The following is an 18,123-nucleotide window of genomic DNA, read 5'->3' as shown; positions in this document are numbered from 1 at the left end:
CTCTCCCACTCCACACTGCCCTTTCAAAAAAAAAGAGCTAAAAAAAAAAAAGTAAGTAAAAGTTTACCCTCTTTTGAAAATTATTTATCCTGAAGAATATTTTGAATATTTTCCCACACTGAATAAATAAGGAATGAGTTTAAGGCAGGACGGGGTTCAGCAACTTTGAAAAGGTTCCTGCTGAGAGGAACAACTGCTCTGCAACCAGCTCCGAGAGGAATCCACTTAAAGCACAAAAATGCCTGAGTTTGAAAGACAACACATTTCCCCCTCTTTGGCCCACTTTTGTCACGTTGTGCAAACTCCACTCTGGACCGGAGCAATAAACTCAACACTCTTTCACTTACAGCTTCCAGGTCCTGTAGATTCTTGGGCTTTCTTGCATTACCTGCATTTCTGAGATCTTCCCAACGTGCCTCAATAATACTGAAGTCAGGAGACCGTGATGACCACTCCAAACTTTTTTTTCTGCTGTAGCCAAAAACAGGTCCATTGGGCCTTGTGTTTTGGTTCATTGTCATGTTGGAAAGTCCCTAAACATTTCACGAGCAGCTTCTGGGCTGATGAGTGGAAACTGCCCTCCAGTATTTTCTTAAAATTTACACATTCATCTTGCCATAAATTTTAACCAAAGTCCCCGTGTAGCTCACAAAAACTCAAAACATCAGATATTCGTCCTCAAAGCTTCACTGTGGGGTTGGTGTACTTCTCATCTTGGGTATTATTGACTCCTATCCAAACATTAATGGTTGTGACCAGTCTTTTTGATAGTGGCCATTTGGGTGGTTCAACTTGTTATCATGATTTAAAATGAGCAATAAAATAAATCTGAAAAAAAGGACAATATTTTTCACATTTTGCCAGGGTATATAAACTGTAGAAGAAACATATCAAAAATAGGCTTTGTACCTGTTTTGCCCTGTAGGTGGCGTAGAAGATACATTGAGGAGGCGAGCTGAGAGAATTCAAGAGCCGGAGGTTACCCTTTAAGAGAAACTTCCAGCTTTTAAATGTTTAAATCTCAAATATGCCTGTGAAGGAAGGAGAACATCACCTTTCATTTCTCAAAATCACAATGATGTGACTCATGCCTGAGAACTATAAGGCATGATACAGTAGTTTGAATGGAAGACTTTCACACTTCAGATCTTTCTCCTGTCGAGCCTAATTGCTCGTAAGCTTGGCTGTCGGTTTTTATTTTACCAAGCATGTTGCTATGCGTCAAATCCCCATGTGTTCCATCAGTCTTTTCACTGTTTTCCAGAGATCCGTCTGAATGAGTCATTATAAGTCATCTCACCCACTTTCAGAAAGTCTTTTGTGATGATTTTTTAGGAGCATTCTGTTTGACGACAAAGAACCGGGTTTTTTTTCTTCTTACACGCAGAGGAGGAAGCATAGCTGATAAGAAAATAAAAGCTAAAATAAAAAAAACAAAAGGTTGATGTGGGAAACAGCAGCTGTTAGCCACCACTCTCCCATAGCTCAGACCTCTGTGTAGTGAGCCATCAAAGTCGAACCTCTCCCCTCCACCTCTGCCCTCTCTAAAAGCAGCGCCTCCCTCTCCCTCTCATCTTGCAACGCGCTCTAAATCAGGGGGGACACTTTCCAGTCGGAGGAACGGCGGGGGAACAGACGGAGCCTGTGCGTCTCAGTGAATTTCGGTGTTGTGACAGGAAACATTGTCACTTTTGGTCCGCAACAAGACCTCCTCACGCACGCAGACGTGACAAAGTGTGTCAAAATGCAAAGAGATGTGTTTTGACTGATGGGGGGGGTACGCTACTTATTTTGTCATCTGTGACAACATATCCCTCATCTTCTTCTCACTTAATGTGTGGAAAAAGTGACACGAAATAAATCGCAAATCACCCGTAAGATGGCGAGGCCAGTGGCATAACCACTGGAAAGACTGCACCCCCTGCTGTTTGTCCTGGCTTATTCATCTCTAATTATCACCCAGGAGACCGCGCACATCTTTTCACACTGACAAACTGTCTGAGGAGGAGAATGAACCAACCAAGCAGATCTGTTCTTATGATCTACGCCTAATAATAGTCCAGCTCCGGCTTAACATGTTGTGATACTCTGACATGTGTTTTACAAACTCGATCGCACGCCGATCTATTAATATCCCGCGTAACACCAGCTCACTTCATTTGTTTTGAAGAGCTGTCTTTTCCCCTCACTTTCGTATTTCAGTCTACAGCACGAAGTGGGTGTTGTGCTATGTTTGGAGGTGTGCAGGATATTGATTTGTTCACCCACAGTCATTAAAGAGACAGGAGAACGTGGCCGTGGCACCTCTGGGACTGAGTAGGAGAAAAGAGAGAATAGGTCCATATAAAACCCATAGAGGATGTTTATGAGATCGTGGTGGAGGAAGAGGAGGAGGAGGTGGAGGAGGAGGAGGAATGTAAGTCTGAGAAGGAAGCATTCGCACTCTGGCTTTGCAGAAACCACTGTGAGCTAGATGTTGGTTGCCCCATCTCTACAGCTGGTGACAGAGCCAAAGTGTGTGTGTGTGTGAGAGAGAGTGAGAAAGTGAAAACGGGTGACTTGAGTGTGATCTGCACGCTAAAGTATGGGCTGTGTGTTTTTTCAGTGTGAGAAGGCATGTGCAGTTTTGAGTTTGTGCAGTGCGCTGTGTGGCTCAGATGTGTGTGGGCGGGCTGAGTGGGAGCACTGGGAGACTGAAGATGCTCTATCCTGTTTCTCATAAAGCGAACAAGACTGCCTCGGCAGATGATGCAAAATCGTGTTTTTCTTTAATAACGGCCTTATTGCAAAATGGCAGGTGTCGTAGGATGCTTGACAGGCGCACGAATCCCTCCGTGTCCTCAGCGCACTCGGCGATAGGACGAAAACGTGTAGCTTGATGCGTCCAAACTCTACAACCACGTACAATCTAATTATTTTATGGGTCTTATTTTAAGTACAATGAGTTCATTCGTTTGGTGTAAATGCCAGGTATTGTTATGAGTCAATCAGCTTATGTTGCTCTGCCTCCTGTAATCCACAAAACTCCAAACTCTTAATTCAAGGCAAGAAACACGAGGTGACACAAACACATCCCTTAAATTAATAAAGTTTAAAACAGACATTTCTCTGTGCATTTAAGGTGGATTTATTAGTGTAATGCCATGATTCTACACCAAAGTTCAGCACGTTACTATTCAGTTTTTAAAGCATATATTGTTCCGCGAACAATGGAATTCTGCAAACCCGGATTAACATGACTCAAACAAGTAAAACCCATCAACACAACAACAGAGCACATCCAACCAGTGTCTTAGAAGGTAAAGCTGTACCAAATGCATCTGTAAAAGTGTAAATTACTGCATGCGTAGTGTTCTGGAAGATCAGATTTATAGAAAATGCTTGGAAATGTGTTGAGAACTTACTAATCGCGTGATTCCGAAAGGTAGTAATAAACAGATAGGAACATACATAGCTACTTCTCTTTTGATGTTTTAATCGTTTTGTAAGCAAGTCAAATAGATAAATAGTAGTCAAGATACAAGCACATCAGGAAACGATGCAAAATAATGAATATTTTAAGCCACTAATCACCAAAAGTGATGCGTACAAGGTTTATACACAGACGGTAGGGACTGATCCATCCAAAATAAGCCCTGTTTAGCATTTAGAGGACATTCATTTCACATTCACAGATCATCATCTAAAAACTAGCACACTACCAGAAGTTTCACAAGTACATGCAGTGAGTTGCAAATTCTGGGTCAAAGACATCCGTACTGATGAGGCTGCCGAAGAAGCAGAGAAGGAGTGTTAAAGTTCACGAAAATTCACATAACACGCCCTGAAAACGTTTCGTTTTCTACTGCTAATTTGTGTCGAAAAAAAAAGAAAAAGAAAATGACTCCTGGGGTAAAAAGGTGCGCCTGAAAGCCAGCCTAGCCAGCCTACGCCAGCCATCTCTCTCTACTTCGCTTCCTCTCTTTCTCTCTCTTCATCCAGGTCAGGACAGGGGCGTCACTGTTCTGGCACAGATGTGTCGTCGCTCTCTACTGCCCCCGATCTTCCTGTCTCTAAAAACAGAAATAGGCAAGGAGGCATAGTTAAGCAGTGCGGAGCATGGAAAGAGTTTTTTTTTTTTTTCCTGTATTCACTCATGTGGTCAGGATTAAAGGCTCTGATGCATCGTCACAAACTATAAGGTCACTTGTGGGTGGATCTATTGAAAACAACAAAAAGGATATATAAATATAAATATAAAAAATACTTGGAAAAAGAAAAGAAAAAAAACTTGCCTCTGTGCTGCTACTCATTTTCACAAACTGTGTATCTTACTATTCGTTTATACTTATACTAGATAAGTAGTTTTAAAGGACTGTGAACTCCTAAGAACTTAAATCCCTGTGATGGCTGACATAATTGATGAGCATTTCCGTTGTGAAAAGGGGTCTCCCCCAACGGGAGGTGCTCCGTGTGCTCGGTTCCAGTCCGACAGGTCCATTAATTCTGCTCAGTTCCTTTGAAGCACACACTGTACCTAAAGCACCTGGAGCTATAAATACATCTCCTTCATAAGGATACAAGGCAGGCAACAACTGGGTTAGGGAGAATCATTGACGTAGATCCCTTGTGTCAACCGCTACCCCCAAAGAAACTGGAGCTTTGTCTTAGTAAATGCTAAATTTTAAGCGTCTGGGACTCAAGAGCATTATCTTGCTGCTCTTCTCATTCTGGTAACATAGTTGGTAGTTGGAATGATTTTAGAGAATATTTGAAGTAAATGTGCGCGTTTTGTGCTGTAAGTCATTTGCAGAAACATAGGAAAAAAAGTCTTTACTTCTCCGTAGTGGTGCAAAAAAAAAAAAAAACCTGATAACCTTATACAGTATTTAAACATTACCCTAATGTAACATGACATCTTCCAAATGTAACACGAACTTTCCGATAAGCATCTTCCATCTCTAACGATTCAACGCCCCATCTAGAAATACATTCCTACAACCCCTGTAAGAGAAAAATTAATTGAAAGATTCAATCATCTGCAGCTGGAGACCCAGTGGGGTAATTAAATGAGTCACACAGTTATGTATTGTATTAATCACACTTGGGTTGAGCCAAAAGAGGCTCTAATAGGTGTATTTAATTATTTACAGCGTTTAAGCTGATTCCTTTACTAAAGTGTGAAATGCTAAATGGGCTGCATCCATGCGTTACGCTTAAGTCTCTCAGAAAAGACCAATCTCCAACCAAGAGAAATGAGTGGCACCCTTGGAAGATCAAACTGCACTGTGTTTTTCTAGGTTATCTGCTTTAAATCTCCCATTTATTTTTTGTATTGTGCATAAAATGTTGAACTGTTTAAACACCAAGACTCAAGGGACCAATTTGATTGTAAGAAACTTATGTTTCTCTTCACTTACCTTATCTTACCTAAGGTAGTTACAGCTCCTGATGGGAGCTTCTCTTACCATATGTTTAGTCACTAGCCATAATGCCCTTTTAAACGACATTATGGCGCTTTAGTCTTATCTCGTGGTTCTACACCACTGACCTGCGTCCCCCTGGCTGCCGTTGAGCACATCCCCAGTGCTGCTCACCTCCTCCCCTTCGGCTTTGTCCTCTGGCTTCATCTTCTTACGGGTCATGTGCCCGCGGAAGCCAGCCTGGATCTTGGCGGCGGCCCTGTTAGCTTCTGGGTCATCCAGTGGGATGTCCATGATGTCCTCCTCCTCCTGGGGCCGGCTGCATTCCTCCTGTTGAGGAGAAAGCAAAGTAGCGGGTTATCGCAGTAGGAGCAGATTTCATGATCATATGAGGATGTTTTCTTTGCAAAACACTAGCGGAGATTCTTCAACAGATCATTAATTAACAGATTGCATACCATATTTTGAAAAGTTAACTGCAACTTGCTACACACAGTGAGCAATTTGTGCTTTTACATGACTTCAATGAAACTCTCAAGAGGTCAGTACCCTACTTTTCCTGTTTTTTCCTCTCTCTTTCGCTTCTTATCACACACTGTGTAAAACACTGGTGGTTTGAGTATTTTGTCGTAGGCTACCGCTGCTTGATGCTTTTATTTGTTCTGGAAAATTATGAGGAAAGCCACAAATCACATTTAGCCCACATATGGCATCCATAACTGAGAAACAATTAATCATCTGTCACACACAACAGAGCAGCCTGCTTTGCAAAAAACAAAAAACAAAAAAAACAAAGCTGCATGTTTGACTGTATATTTATAGATATTCAAGTAAAACTGAATTCATAGTTTAAAAAGGGGTTAGGTTTAACGAATAATAAGAACCTCTTGTTCTGCAATGTTGGGCAGAAAAGAATGACCCAGCAAAAAAATGTTGCTGAAGTCAACACCGGCCACTCATCCAGACACTGAGAGAACAGCGTCCACTGTCCCAAAGGAAAGATGGGGTGGGCGGAGGAGAAAGTCTTGCTTGTCACAAACTGTCAGTGGAATAGTGCCATGGTTCCTGATGAGTTATGTAAACACCAATTCAAATTGTGTGGCGAACACAAATCGGCTGCGCCCCATGCTTTGCTTATGGTAACAGGCTGACATTTCACACAAAGGCAGCCCACAGAACGATCCCACTGTCATCCCACTACCTCGGTGAAGCAGTGCATCATGTCTTCAGTGAAACCCCTCCAGTGTAGGAGTGTGACCACCCACCTGTTCAGCCAGCATTCATTAGCCTCTGTGTCTGACTGCTCACTGAGCAGCCAGAATCCAGCTCTTTTCAGAGCAGCAGAGATACGTGGGGCTGCTGCTGCTGCTGCACTGGATTTTTCTGGCAACACACCTTCTCGAGGGTCCTATTGTATTTATTGTCTCAGGGACACTTACACTTAATCTGACAGAGACAGACTGATGGGAAACATTCTGATGCAAATACCATGTAATATTATTCACTTATGATAAACGGGCTTGAAGGCAGTCTCATAATAGGCCTTTATGTGGTCGCTTCTCTGTGAAAAATTCATGATTTGAGAACCATAAATAAACAATGGGTAAGATACTGCACCCTGGTTAATTGGGAAAAACAACTGACAACACACACAGCAGCAGGCACTTTGAGGACAACCAAACACTAGTAACTATTATTAGCGACTAACAAAACTGCACGAACTATTTGTGCATCTACAAACAGAGCAGTGGTTAAAATAAGGAAGAAAAATAACCATTTATTGGAAAAAAAGTTCATCTGAAGCGTCTACTTACGTTGTGACAGTCCATTTCTCACTCTCGGAGATGACTTCAGTCTTCAGGTGAGTTGACCTAGAACGACTTGTGTTGCCTAAAATTTTCTACCAAGCAGGTCTCTCTTTAAATGAGTCTCCGGTATAATACAGATGCCTCACTGGCTCTTACTAACAATCACTGTATGTTCAGTAACACCCGCTCACGCACAGAGTGAGAGAGGGAGAGAGAGGGAGGAAGAGAGAAAGAGGGAGGGAGGGAAAAAGAGACCTCCTACAAACATAACAGCATGTGTTCCGTCTTTTCACTCTCATTAAGGTTGCTGACCTACTGCGTTCATTTTACTGCTGCGATCCTTTAACGCACCTCAACGCTCACCAAGCGCAACTTACTTAAGTGATCGACATTGGAATGCATTTCTATTTCAGCGCTATACAGTTAAAACTTATTTTTTTTCCACATAAGTTAAAATTACACAGTCTGGACAGAACTTGGAAAAACGTAAGTGGCTACCAGGATGAAAGAAAAAAAAAATCGCTGTGTTACAATGATAAACTAAAACTAGAAATACTATGTCAAAGCCAGATGGTCGCAAAACAATAATTGCTGACTTTCAACTTCTACTAATAGTGTGAAAATAAGAAACGTGTAAGCATCTTGGACCGTTTTACACTAGGAAGTGTTATAAATTTATTAGAGGCAGAGTGAGCTAACAGCCCTCTCCATCCCTCTGATCCCAGCTGGTATGGCCGCCCACACGCCGCTGCCAGCCTCAGAGACAAGACGGAGAGAGAGGGAGAGACCGAAAACATCCATTTATCTGAGTTATATCTCTGACGCTAACCGTCCAGGCAATATGTTAAGTTATGTGCACGCCTAATTTCACTCGGCTGACTTGCTTTATCAGTCAATTCGCACGGTTAATTTTAAGGAATTACGAACAGTGTAATTAAATTCCCCGTGATTAATCATTATAGATGTGGTCTTCTTGTATTAGTATGGTCATTAGTGGAACTACAATAGTATTTATCCACCTAAGATGATTGTGGCACGGGAATATTATTGTGGAAACTTGTAAAGAAAGAGTTAAGGGTAGAAAAGTTGAAAAACATAGCAGGCATCTGAGATGCTGCGGCTAGGTCACTGCTAGAATAGATGGCCTATTTACTCTACAGTCTTGTGGTGGTCTTGTTTCATAAAGTTTAAATGAAATAAAGTCAACCACTAAGTGAGTACAACAATACGGAAAGTCATGTTTTACGGTTTAATCATTGCTTTTAAAGCTGCTATAAAAGGTAGATTACTGATACAGAGGGTGCCTAGCAACTATCAGCATCACCATCTCCTATTAATTCCATGACGACACTAAGAGAGAGAGCAGGATGGTGAGGGGTTACCATAGTAACGTTCTCAGCACCCCTTCCTACACTCCCTCCCTGTGCGCTCGGTCCAGACAAATCAGACGGGGCTAACTGTGATGTGACAGCAGTAAAAATGTTAGCGGCCTAATTCAAGAGACAAATTGTTTAGTCCGTCTTATATGATGATAGATTACCGAATCAAGTTTCAATCTGCGGAGGCTGTGGTGGCTCCCAAGAGGAGAGCTGCTCTGACACTAACAAAGCCACTGCATTACAGTTTCTACGAGCATTTGGTGAGCGGAGGCCTCAAACGGCATCTAGCGCACACCCCTAGCAGAATAAATACAGATGTAATACCCAACTCTGAGACTTTCTGGACATTTCTGTTAATTATTCTCTTTGACATTCAAAGAACTAGAAACTACCACATGTCACCCAGAACTTCTCAGAGATATTTTCAAGCATCTACCCCCAGAGAGTCCAGGGGAGGAAAGAAATGAGGGCCAATGTTGATCGGGGTTGTCCTTGAAGGGTTTATTTATAGGCTACCTGAGACAGGAATGGAAGCAGAGCAGACTGCAGCCTAAGCTAAAGCTATGTCTCTCTCAAACATTCACCCTCGGCCTGTGGAGATGTTACAGTGCCTGGCCAATAAAAAGTCGCACTCTCTAACATTTCTTTGGATTCAACTGGATCACCTTGGACACTGTTGTGCCAACCAACTAAATTTGTTCATAATGCTAATTGTGTACATATTTTGATTACACTGTTTTCTATTTGGTTTTACTAGATAATACTTATTTTTTATATTTTATTTTATCTTTCTTTTTACTTGTTGTTTCTTTTATGTGCAACTAAGCTACGGTGACCAAGTAACTTCCCTAGTGGATCATTAAAGTCTGTCTAAGTGTAAGTCTTTAGCTTTGATTACAACATGCATTCACTGTGGCACTGTTTCAATAAGCTTCGTTAGCAACCCCAGATCATAGCACTGCCCCCACAGGCTTGTACAGTAGGCACTAAGCATGATGGGGGCATCACTTCATCTGACTCTCTTCATACCCTGTAGCCCCATCACTCTGAAATAGGGTAACTCTAGACTCTAGACACAGATCAGACTAAAATCTTATCCACAACCATGGGAACTGTCTTTTGACATGGTTGTTGAAGACATGAGAAGCGACTCATTACATCAGTTCAGGTTAAATAACTAGTTTCCAGCAAAAACACAATCACCCATATGGTAATTATTCAGTAGGAGGCTCGTAACTATATACTCAGTTAAATCCAGGTGGGGACTTTTTTTTGGCCAGTGTATTAAAGCAAGATATCGATTCAAGTTACAGCACAATACGGTAAACAGTCTGAACAATTTTATCAGTAAAAAATGTTAATTTGTCATTTTAAGTCACACAGAAATGTGTTTACTGATCATTTTGAGATTAATCATGGATTACCTTGTCACTACTGTTGCCTTCAAACTCTGTGGTGTCCCTCTCAGTCTCCAGTGTCCTTTCCTCTCCTTGGTGGTCCGCAGTGAGACTGATGTTATTTTCTTCCTGGATTGCATCACCTTTGTCTTGCCCTTCAGAATCAGTCCTTGCCTCTGAAAGTTCATGAGCTTCCTTTGACATGACCTCTTCTTTTTCCACTGTATCTCCTGGCTGTGACTCCTCAAGTGCTCTCTCAATCCCCACGTTCTCCTCGGTTAGATGCAGTACACCTACCTCAAAGTTTGCACTCTCTGCTTCCACACCAGCCGCAGATGTATCTGATTGAGTCATTTGTGAGGAATTCTTTTCTGGCCCATGATCATTAAGTTCTTGACCCTCCATCTCACTGTAACCGCCTTCCCCAACCTCGTCTGTTGTCTCATCACATTTGACATCATTTTCCACCTTTTCAGAATCCTCACCCTGGTGAAATGTGCTCTGGCTTATCTCCTCACTATCCTCATATTTATGATCAGTTGTATCCTCCTGGTTTTCTTTTTCTGCCTCACCAGTGGGCTGATCTGATGAGCTGATGTTTTTAACACCTTTTTCCTTCTCTTCATCATCACTGTCATTTAAATTAGAATCATTTGTGTCCACGTGCTCTTGTATTATATCCAATACCTCATGCTGACTTTCTATTTTCTCTCTTTCAGGGACAACATTTGTTTCAGCACCCTCCATTTTAAGTATATCATAATCTTGGGTATCAGATACATTTTGGTCTGTTGCACTTGGAGCAAGCTCCGTGGACTCTTCCTTCTGCTGCATTTCTAATATCTTAGTCTCTAAGACCTCTAATGAACCCTCTTCCTCTGGCTGTTTCTCCCCAACTTCAGTAATCTGTTGAGCCTCTGGAACATCTTCAAAGCTAATCTCCACTAAAGAATCCTCCTTTGGTATGAAATTACCATCTAAACCACCCACAGTATGAGCTAAACTTTCATGTGTCTCCCCAGAAGAAGCTTTAGTCCCTGTTCTGTTCTCCTCTTTAGTTTTTTCTGCTTGATCTTCTTCTTCTTCTTCTTGGTTGCCCTCAGTGATTTCAGATTGAGTCAGTGAGGATTCTACGCCAGTTTCCTCAGACTGTTTTAAGCCTTCTTCCTCTTCAACGCCATGTTTTTCACCTTGAACAGTGGGTCCTTCCATTGTTCTCTCTGTTCCTCCAAGCTCTGCAGCACACACATCCACATCAGCAAGGCCAGAATATGGAAAGATGTCCACTGGCTCTGCAACATGATCTTCCTCTTCTTCAGTCTCGTTATCTTCAGCTCCTTGTTTATCAGCACCCTCATCTTCTGTCGCTCCTAACTCCTGAGCGCACACATCTACATTTGAAATCCCTCCGAATGACAACAAGCCAGTGGGCTCTAACTCAGACTGTGGTTTATTTTGGTCTGGAACCGAGGTGGAACAAGTTTCATCAGCGTTACTGTCAACTGGATCGAGTGTAGTTGGGTCTTTCTCTTCGTCTGTACCACTCAGTTCATCTGCCTGTATATCTGCATTTGGGAACTTGTTGATTGCTTCAACTTCTGAAAGTCCTGTTTCCACAGATATAGGATTATGGGTTTCTTCTTCAGCTGTACCTTCAGTCAAATCAGACACATTAGGTTGTGTGGTGGAAAGAAGTGAGGCTTCTGCTGAATGACCTGATTCATCTTCAGTTTGGGACTTTAACGATTTTTCTCTAAAAAGTAGATGACAATAGAAATTACTGATTGGAAATGAGATATTGTGAATAATAATAGAGATTAAAATGGTTCTTAAAAATGCCTGGAACACTCATCTGGAAATTGCGACTCTTTTCCCTCAGCTGGCGGTCTCTTGTTGATCTGCTCTGCCCTTTCTTCTTAACCTTGACGCTGAAGGTCTAATAGTGCTTACACTATTGGCTGATGGTCTACTACTTGTAGACCTCTATTTCACAATGTATTTTAGAGATTTTTTTTTTCTAACAAACACCTCACATCAAAGTACTCCACAAACTCTTTTAGTAATACACATCGAAAAAATAATACTGTGTTTTTCTTTTCTTTCCCTCATGTTCCTCCTCTCCCTCTGCTGTTGATCCTCCTGGCTTAGTTAGGGATAAGTTCAGGGACTCACTCGGAAATAGTCACTTCAGAGGTAGTTTCATTTTCAGGACCAGCCTGGGAGAAAAAAACAGAAACAAACTTTAAAAGTATGGTGAGATCAGTGACTTAAAAGTCACGAAACTTTAATCATGCACTCTACTCTTGGTGTGCTGTATGCTGATTTTGTACCTCAGTAGTCTTGAACGCATGGTTGTTGTAGAATCTGTCCTCCAGTTTAGCAGCCCACTCAGCGGGGTCCATGTCACTCTCTGCAAAGAAGGATAAACAAAACCAATATTTGACAGCGGTGACAGTGATTTGACAGCCCCATTTGTTTCCTTTTATCACGTGCAAAGTTACACTTACCTTCTCTTTGTTTGAGTAGAGTGTTGAAGTACTGTGCAGCATATTTAGGGATGTCTTCAGGCTGGTCTCGTAAGACTTCTCGGGTCAATCCCTCTAGAAGTGTACCAAATCCTCGGGGGACTCGGAGGTGAGTGTTGGAGAAAGGCACTGACATTTTATGGGGGGCTGGTAACGCCTCTGACAGCTATCTGAGAAGTCGAAGGTTGTATTTTTTCCAATATTTTACTCACTTCCTGATATGTAGCAAGGACGGAGTGAGCAGCTACCTAACACCGGTAACTTTTCAAGCTAAAGTAATTTCCTATTCTTTAAACGTTCGTCGCTAAATATGGCGGCCACAACACACAAACAGCTGAAATATGTATTCAGTGAGATTTACAAAAATGTCACACAAAAATTGTTTCACCTGTTACCTGATAGTGCTTTTAATTCGTGTACACTTGTAGCTACTTTTGAACGTTAAAGCTGAAGCTAGCTGCAGTTTGTGTTGTTGATATGCGTTTCTAAGCAACGGTTGTGACTACGGATACCGAGAAGGCTCAGATACCAGACAACTCACAAGCAATATTGTCTTTATTTAACGCAAACGTTCAAAATTTACATAGCACACGCAAGAAAACCTGTATAATAAGTACATGTTAAACAAAATCACGCTATCAAACAAACTGTTAAACTGTATATGGTTTTTAAAATATACATGTTTTTCTTCTCTCTCCTCCTTTTCCAGCAAGAGCAGCCTCAGTCAGGCGTAAGTGATGACTGCATACTCAGAGTTGGTGCTCATTTTTCGGCTGACCTCTCTGGGCTGGGGTACATGGAGTCTGTCAGCTGAACGTGAGGCATGCAGGTGGGGCCTTGATTCATCTCCCCACCACTGGAGGGGAAGCAGAGAGAGAGAGAGAGAGAGAGAAAAAAGTGAAAGCACATTTTTGGCAAGTAACTATTTGTTTGACTATTAATTAGGTTTGCATAAACTCTCTGGAGTCTGCAAATGTGCAAACAGCAGTAAAATCCATTTAAATCGTAACGTCTGTGTAAAACCTTCAAGCTGTTGGTAGATCAATTTAATTTACAGTTTATAGATCCACTGATTCAAGCATTTTGAAAGCCGTAGAGCTGTTTAATTTTAATGCCATCACACTGAGGGGCTTCTCCAAAATTAGATACCTTGCATAAATAAACGGGCAACTGCATGTGTATTTGTGAAATTCCTGTCTAATGGAATGTGTACAAACTGGATAAACACGTAAGAGAAGCACATGAAGTTTTATGATTAGTGTACATTTTTAAGTGTCTTGTTTGGAAACCCCATAAAGACTGATGTGCTGTACGTTGAGCAGAATGAGTTTTTCTCCAAAGGCTTAAGCTTGTTGTGGAGCGAAGCCAAGTAACTGTATATTCACTGAAACTTAAGATAATAATATATGTATTATATTCTGCATAGTTACTTTAGCTCCTCATGCACCGTAGTCTATAAGTCGTCATCATAACATCAACATTTCCTGTACAGGCTTTAGAGTTAATTATTTAGTTGTCTGATGTATGAGGCAAAAAAGTTGCTTTGCAAGTAATCGGCATGAAGTCTTGTCTCTCACCTCTTTTTGTTCTCCAGCAATCAAGTAGCTGACCTGAGTGAGCTCTGGTGTACTGACACCACGGACGGTGATCATTATGTCAGCATATGGGACTTCGGTGTCACTTTCATTATCTGGGTCAAAGACATGCACCGATTCGTCAGTAATTATCAGTTTCTCAATAAAAAACAGCGATGCTGTGGGACTTAGAAAGAGACATGATCATCTTACCTGATGGAGGAAGCCTCAGAGTCACTCTTTCATTTGGTGTCGACAGTGTCCCTGGAGAAAATGACAGGTATGAGTGGCAGAGCTAAATTTGGAGCCTTAGCCCCTTTTTTGGGGGGATATTTGAAAATACACACCCTTTAGTGGTAGGAAGGCAGGCAGTGGTGGTTGTGGTGACCTGAAATGTGAAGAGATGAGGAAAATGAAAAATAAAGTAAAATTTACAAATGATGGATTTTTAAATGTAAATGAAAATCAGTGCGGGTTCTTAATTGTACTCACCCTGACCTGGACACAACAGGCTCCCCTTGAATGCATAACAATTTCAGTACAATTATATTAAAAAAAGAAAAAGAAAAAAAAGATATTATTATTAGTTAATTTGTACAACAAATGTGTGTCTGTAGTGTTTATTCTTTGTAATCACCTTTATCATTCCAGCCGTGTTTGTTCCGGTTCAAACACAGATAAACAGCTAGTGCTGCAAGGATGATGGCCACGACGACAGTAACTGTTGCCAGTACCTGAATACCAGTAAACTCTCCTGTTAACATGGAAACAACAATATTAACCTATAGAAACTTATCATGTACACAAAAAGATGTAAATAGCTATTTCAAAATAAAGTTCACATGCGTGTCATCTAACCTCCGCCTGAATCTTTCGGCTTAGCAGGAAGAGATGCTGGAAAATGTACATAACATTATGTTAAAAAACAGTAATGTATGAAAAAGTTTAGAGTTAGACATTATAAAACACGGTGCCTCACCATTTTTACTTTCTGTTTTTGGGGTAACTGTCCACTTTGGGACATGACTTGGAGCTGAAAACACAAAAATACAACATGTTGTTTATTTCTGGCTTTCTACTGTAAGACAATCTTTAAATCTCAATTTGGACGCAACTATGTCCATCTACCTGGGAGCTGAAGCAAAACGATTCGCTCTGTTTTTTGTGGAAGTTTCGGGTCATCTGTATGTTCTGTGTAGCAAGTGTAGTTCTTTTTCAGATCTTCAGCGCACAGATTTGTCAGAAATAATGACACTGTGCAAAAGTCGCTCTTGCTCAGCACGCCGTGACAGCCGGAGTTGTCTGATGCTTCACTCCAACAGCCACGGACAAATCCACTGGAGCAATTGTAGGTGCAGTTTAACGTAAGTGTGTCGCCCAACTCTACGGTCAAGTAATCAATTGCTTTCTTCATGTTAACACAGCTCCCAAAATCTGCAAAGAGAAATTTTATTTTATTAAAAAAAAAAAATAATAAAAAAAACAATATGTTACCTCAAGCACGAAGCATGATTTTTTCTTGATGTGTTACTAAAGTCTAAAGAAGTGACAGATAGAATGTATACTTTACCTTGTGTTACCCCCAAATAGAGTAAAGTCAAGTGGACTAAGAGCATCATAGTTGTTCCTGGTTTGTCTTCTTCTCGCTTTCAAACATGCATTTAAGAATATTGTGCTCTTGTGATATGGTGATGCATGCACCTGCAGGAAAAAAAAAAAAAAAAAAAGAAACCCACATATATGCGCCAGAAATTGGGCGAGGGTGCAGGAAGTGGTAAGCAAAGGGATTCAGAGCTGTGTAAAAATAATTCATAACTTTCCATTTATTGCAGCTGACTTCCTGCCAAGTGAATTTCAGTTGCAAGTGTAAAAAGGCAAATGCATTTTGGAAACATGATGACACAATAACGATACACATATTTAAATATTTTTTTTATTTGCAAGTGCATTATTACTGCAATGCATGCATGCAGCACTTGCCTTGGAAAAATCTACATTGTATGCAGTTTGCACATGTGTGCAGATTCAGCCCCACAGCTCACGCCCTGCTTCAACAGAGGATACATTTGTCTTCCATTTCACACAAGGATTGAATAATTTATTTTGAAATCTTAAGTATCTGAAGGGCAATAGACAGGCGTAGATATCTTATGTTAAAACATAATGTTAAATTCGTCATTAAGATAAAATAATACTTTATTAATCCCCATTGGGGAAATTAATTTAACCTATTCCAGAAATCTATTAGATTTGTACAAATATAAAAGATTTGTCCTCTTTATAACCTCTTAATGACTTACATGGAAAACATTAATAATTGAAGTGATCCACTAACTAGGTTAGCTCTGGCACATGCTCATGCATTATGAACACAGCAGATACAGTTACAGAACACCACTGCACACCATTGTTAGCTAGAGTATGCACCCGGGAATCACATTTCGTGCATGTTTCACTTTCAGAGGCCTCTCACTTTCATGCCTCTAAACAATCATAGGCTGTAGGCTAAGACCGAACAGTCTTTGAAGAAAGTGTTACTTATGTACTTGTATACTTGATTAGAGTATTGGTGATAACGGACTCAAAGAGAGCAATGCATCTGTTAAACTTTTCAGCTTCATGGATTTTTCTACTGCTGACAAAATCTGGCATCACCTCAGGTAAGAGCAGTGTCTTTGAAAATGAATTGGCTGTCAAATATCGACGATTGACAGATTTCTACATTAATTTTGTATGTAAGTGTCATCCGAATGGATTGCCGAGCTCCCACTCAGCGAAGAGGCAGACCTCGGTCAGTGTCCACAAGGACAGTACTTCTCCCACCAGCAGTGTTTGGAGTGTCCCTCTGGTCACTTGTAAGTCATCAACCATCTTTAAAAATTTACATCTGTATTCTCTAAAACTCTTGAACTGCTTGCAACAAAGAAAGAGACAGTTTGCTCCTTTGAAGAATTTCTTCTCAATATCTGAAATAAAATGTACATATGCAAACATGTGTATGGACTCATCTGGTATGATATTTAGTTGTAATACAGATAATAAATGAACATATTTCTTTTCTATAGTTGCCCTGGCAATGTATCAGCCCCTAATAGATGTCCAGCAGGAACACACAACCTCTATACGGGGAAAAGCAATATCATTGTCTGCAAGGTAAAAACAAAAGGAAAGTCTTCAGTTTGGAATGAGTTGTATAGTAGTTCATTGTCATTTCTCCCATTCTCTCATTAATTAATGACCTATGGTGCAGCCTTGTTTTCCAGGTTTAATCAGTTCAGAGGACAGAGTGGACTGTAGACTGTGTCCTGCGGGCTTCTCATGTCATCCAAACAATGGGACGCTTAGTTTATGCCCCCCAGGACAACATTCTCCTGAAGGGGTGCTACAGTGTCTGAGATGCCCTGTAGATTCTGTCTGCGCCTCTGGCTTTCCTTACAAGGTCACGATTAAAGTCTTTTAGGTTTTATTTTAGATAAAACACAAAAGAAAAGAAAAAAACAAACAAAATTCTAGCCTGTCATTATGTATGGTTGTTTAAAGTCTGCCTAAATAGCGGAATACTCGCTATAATCTTTATCTGCGTCTTAACTCTGCCTTATAGTGTGTGCCTGGCCAGGAGCCAAACGTGGATCACACTGTGTGCACTGACTGTCTCCCAGGCTCCTATTCCACTGTGTGTACTATTCAGTGCCTGCAGTGTCCAGCAGGTAGTCCAGTTATAAGACAATATATATCATCTGCTCCCATACTGTGTTCGGTGTATAAGCAGATTTAAAACCTGTGACTGAGAAGGTCCCGCAAAGATTAAAAATGCGTCCTCTCTCTGTCTTAGGAAGCCACTGCCCAGACAGCGGGATGTCACAGCCGCTCCCCTGTCCTCCTGGTTGGTCGTCCACACCTGGACAGACCCAGTGCCGTAGCTGTAATGACACATCTTTACTGTGTGGTGGAGCTGTGGCCCCTCGCTGGGGCTTACCCGTCCACAGAACTAGTCAACCCATCACCTGTCGACCAGGCACATACAGAGAAGAGAGGGGA

At 41.2% G+C, this 18,123-nt stretch overlaps 2 protein-coding genes across 2 annotated transcripts; both read right to left on the bottom strand.

The window, feature by feature from the left end:
• Nucleotides 1–3,111: 3,111 nt before the first annotated feature.
• spa17 (sperm autoantigenic protein 17) lies at nt 3,112–12,986 on the bottom strand. Its single transcript, XM_047594757.1, has 7 exons — nt 12,494–12,986; nt 12,317–12,396; nt 12,159–12,202; nt 10,010–11,739; nt 7,217–7,233; nt 5,531–5,732; nt 3,112–4,052 (listed from the first exon to the last, which is right to left on the bottom strand). The coding sequence occupies exons 1-7, from the start codon at nt 12,645–12,647 to the stop codon at nt 3,997–3,999; spliced, it is 2,283 nt and encodes a 760-aa protein (XP_047450713.1). The 5' UTR covers nt 12,648–12,986; the 3' UTR covers nt 3,112–3,996.
• Nucleotides 12,987–13,054: 68 nt separating this feature from the next.
• On the bottom strand, nt 13,055–15,984 carry LOC125013709. Its single transcript, XM_047594592.1, has 10 exons — nt 15,656–15,984; nt 15,214–15,519; nt 15,065–15,118; nt 14,944–14,979; nt 14,723–14,839; nt 14,578–14,602; nt 14,433–14,473; nt 14,299–14,349; nt 14,089–14,201; nt 13,055–13,367 (listed from the first exon to the last, which is right to left on the bottom strand). Exons 1-10 carry the CDS (start codon nt 15,702–15,704, stop codon nt 13,236–13,238), a joined length of 924 nt encoding a protein of 307 aa, XP_047450548.1. The 5' UTR covers nt 15,705–15,984; the 3' UTR covers nt 13,055–13,235.
• Nucleotides 15,985–18,123: the final 2,139 nt, after the last annotated feature.

The sequence above is a fragment of the Mugil cephalus genome, chromosome 9 (genome assembly GCF_022458985.1).
Source record: "Mugil cephalus isolate CIBA_MC_2020 chromosome 9, CIBA_Mcephalus_1.1, whole genome shotgun sequence".
NCBI lineage: Eukaryota > Metazoa > Chordata > Actinopteri > Mugiliformes > Mugilidae > Mugil > Mugil cephalus.
Note: the sequence above shows the minus strand (reverse complement) of the source record. Positions and strands in the feature narration are given on the sequence as shown.

Excerpts from the sequence above, each read along its gene's own strand:
- spa17 (XM_047594757.1), bottom strand. The coding sequence starts at position 12,647 with ATGTCAGTGCCTTTCTCCAACACTCACCTCCGAGTCCCCCGAGGATTT. Across the intron at positions 12,397-12,493 it reads TCTACTCAAACAAAGAGAAG|AGAGTGACATGGACCCCGCT; the intron begins GTAAGTGTAACT and ends CCTTCTTTGCAG. Across the intron at positions 4,053-5,530 it reads CGGCAGCCAGGGGGACGCAG|AGACAGGAAGATCGGGGGCA; the intron begins GTCAGTGGTGTA and ends TTCTGTTTTTAG.
- LOC125013709 (XM_047594592.1), bottom strand. The coding sequence starts at position 15,704 with ATGATGCTCTTAGTCCACTTGACTTTACTCTATTTGGGGGTAACACAA. Across the intron at positions 15,119-15,213 it reads CGTTTTGCTTCAGCTCCCAG|CTCCAAGTCATGTCCCAAAG; the intron begins GTAGATGGACAT and ends TTGTGTTTTCAG. Across the intron at positions 14,474-14,577 it reads CCTGTTGTGTCCAGGTCAGG|GTCACCACAACCACCACTGC; the intron begins GTGAGTACAATT and ends TTCACATTTCAG.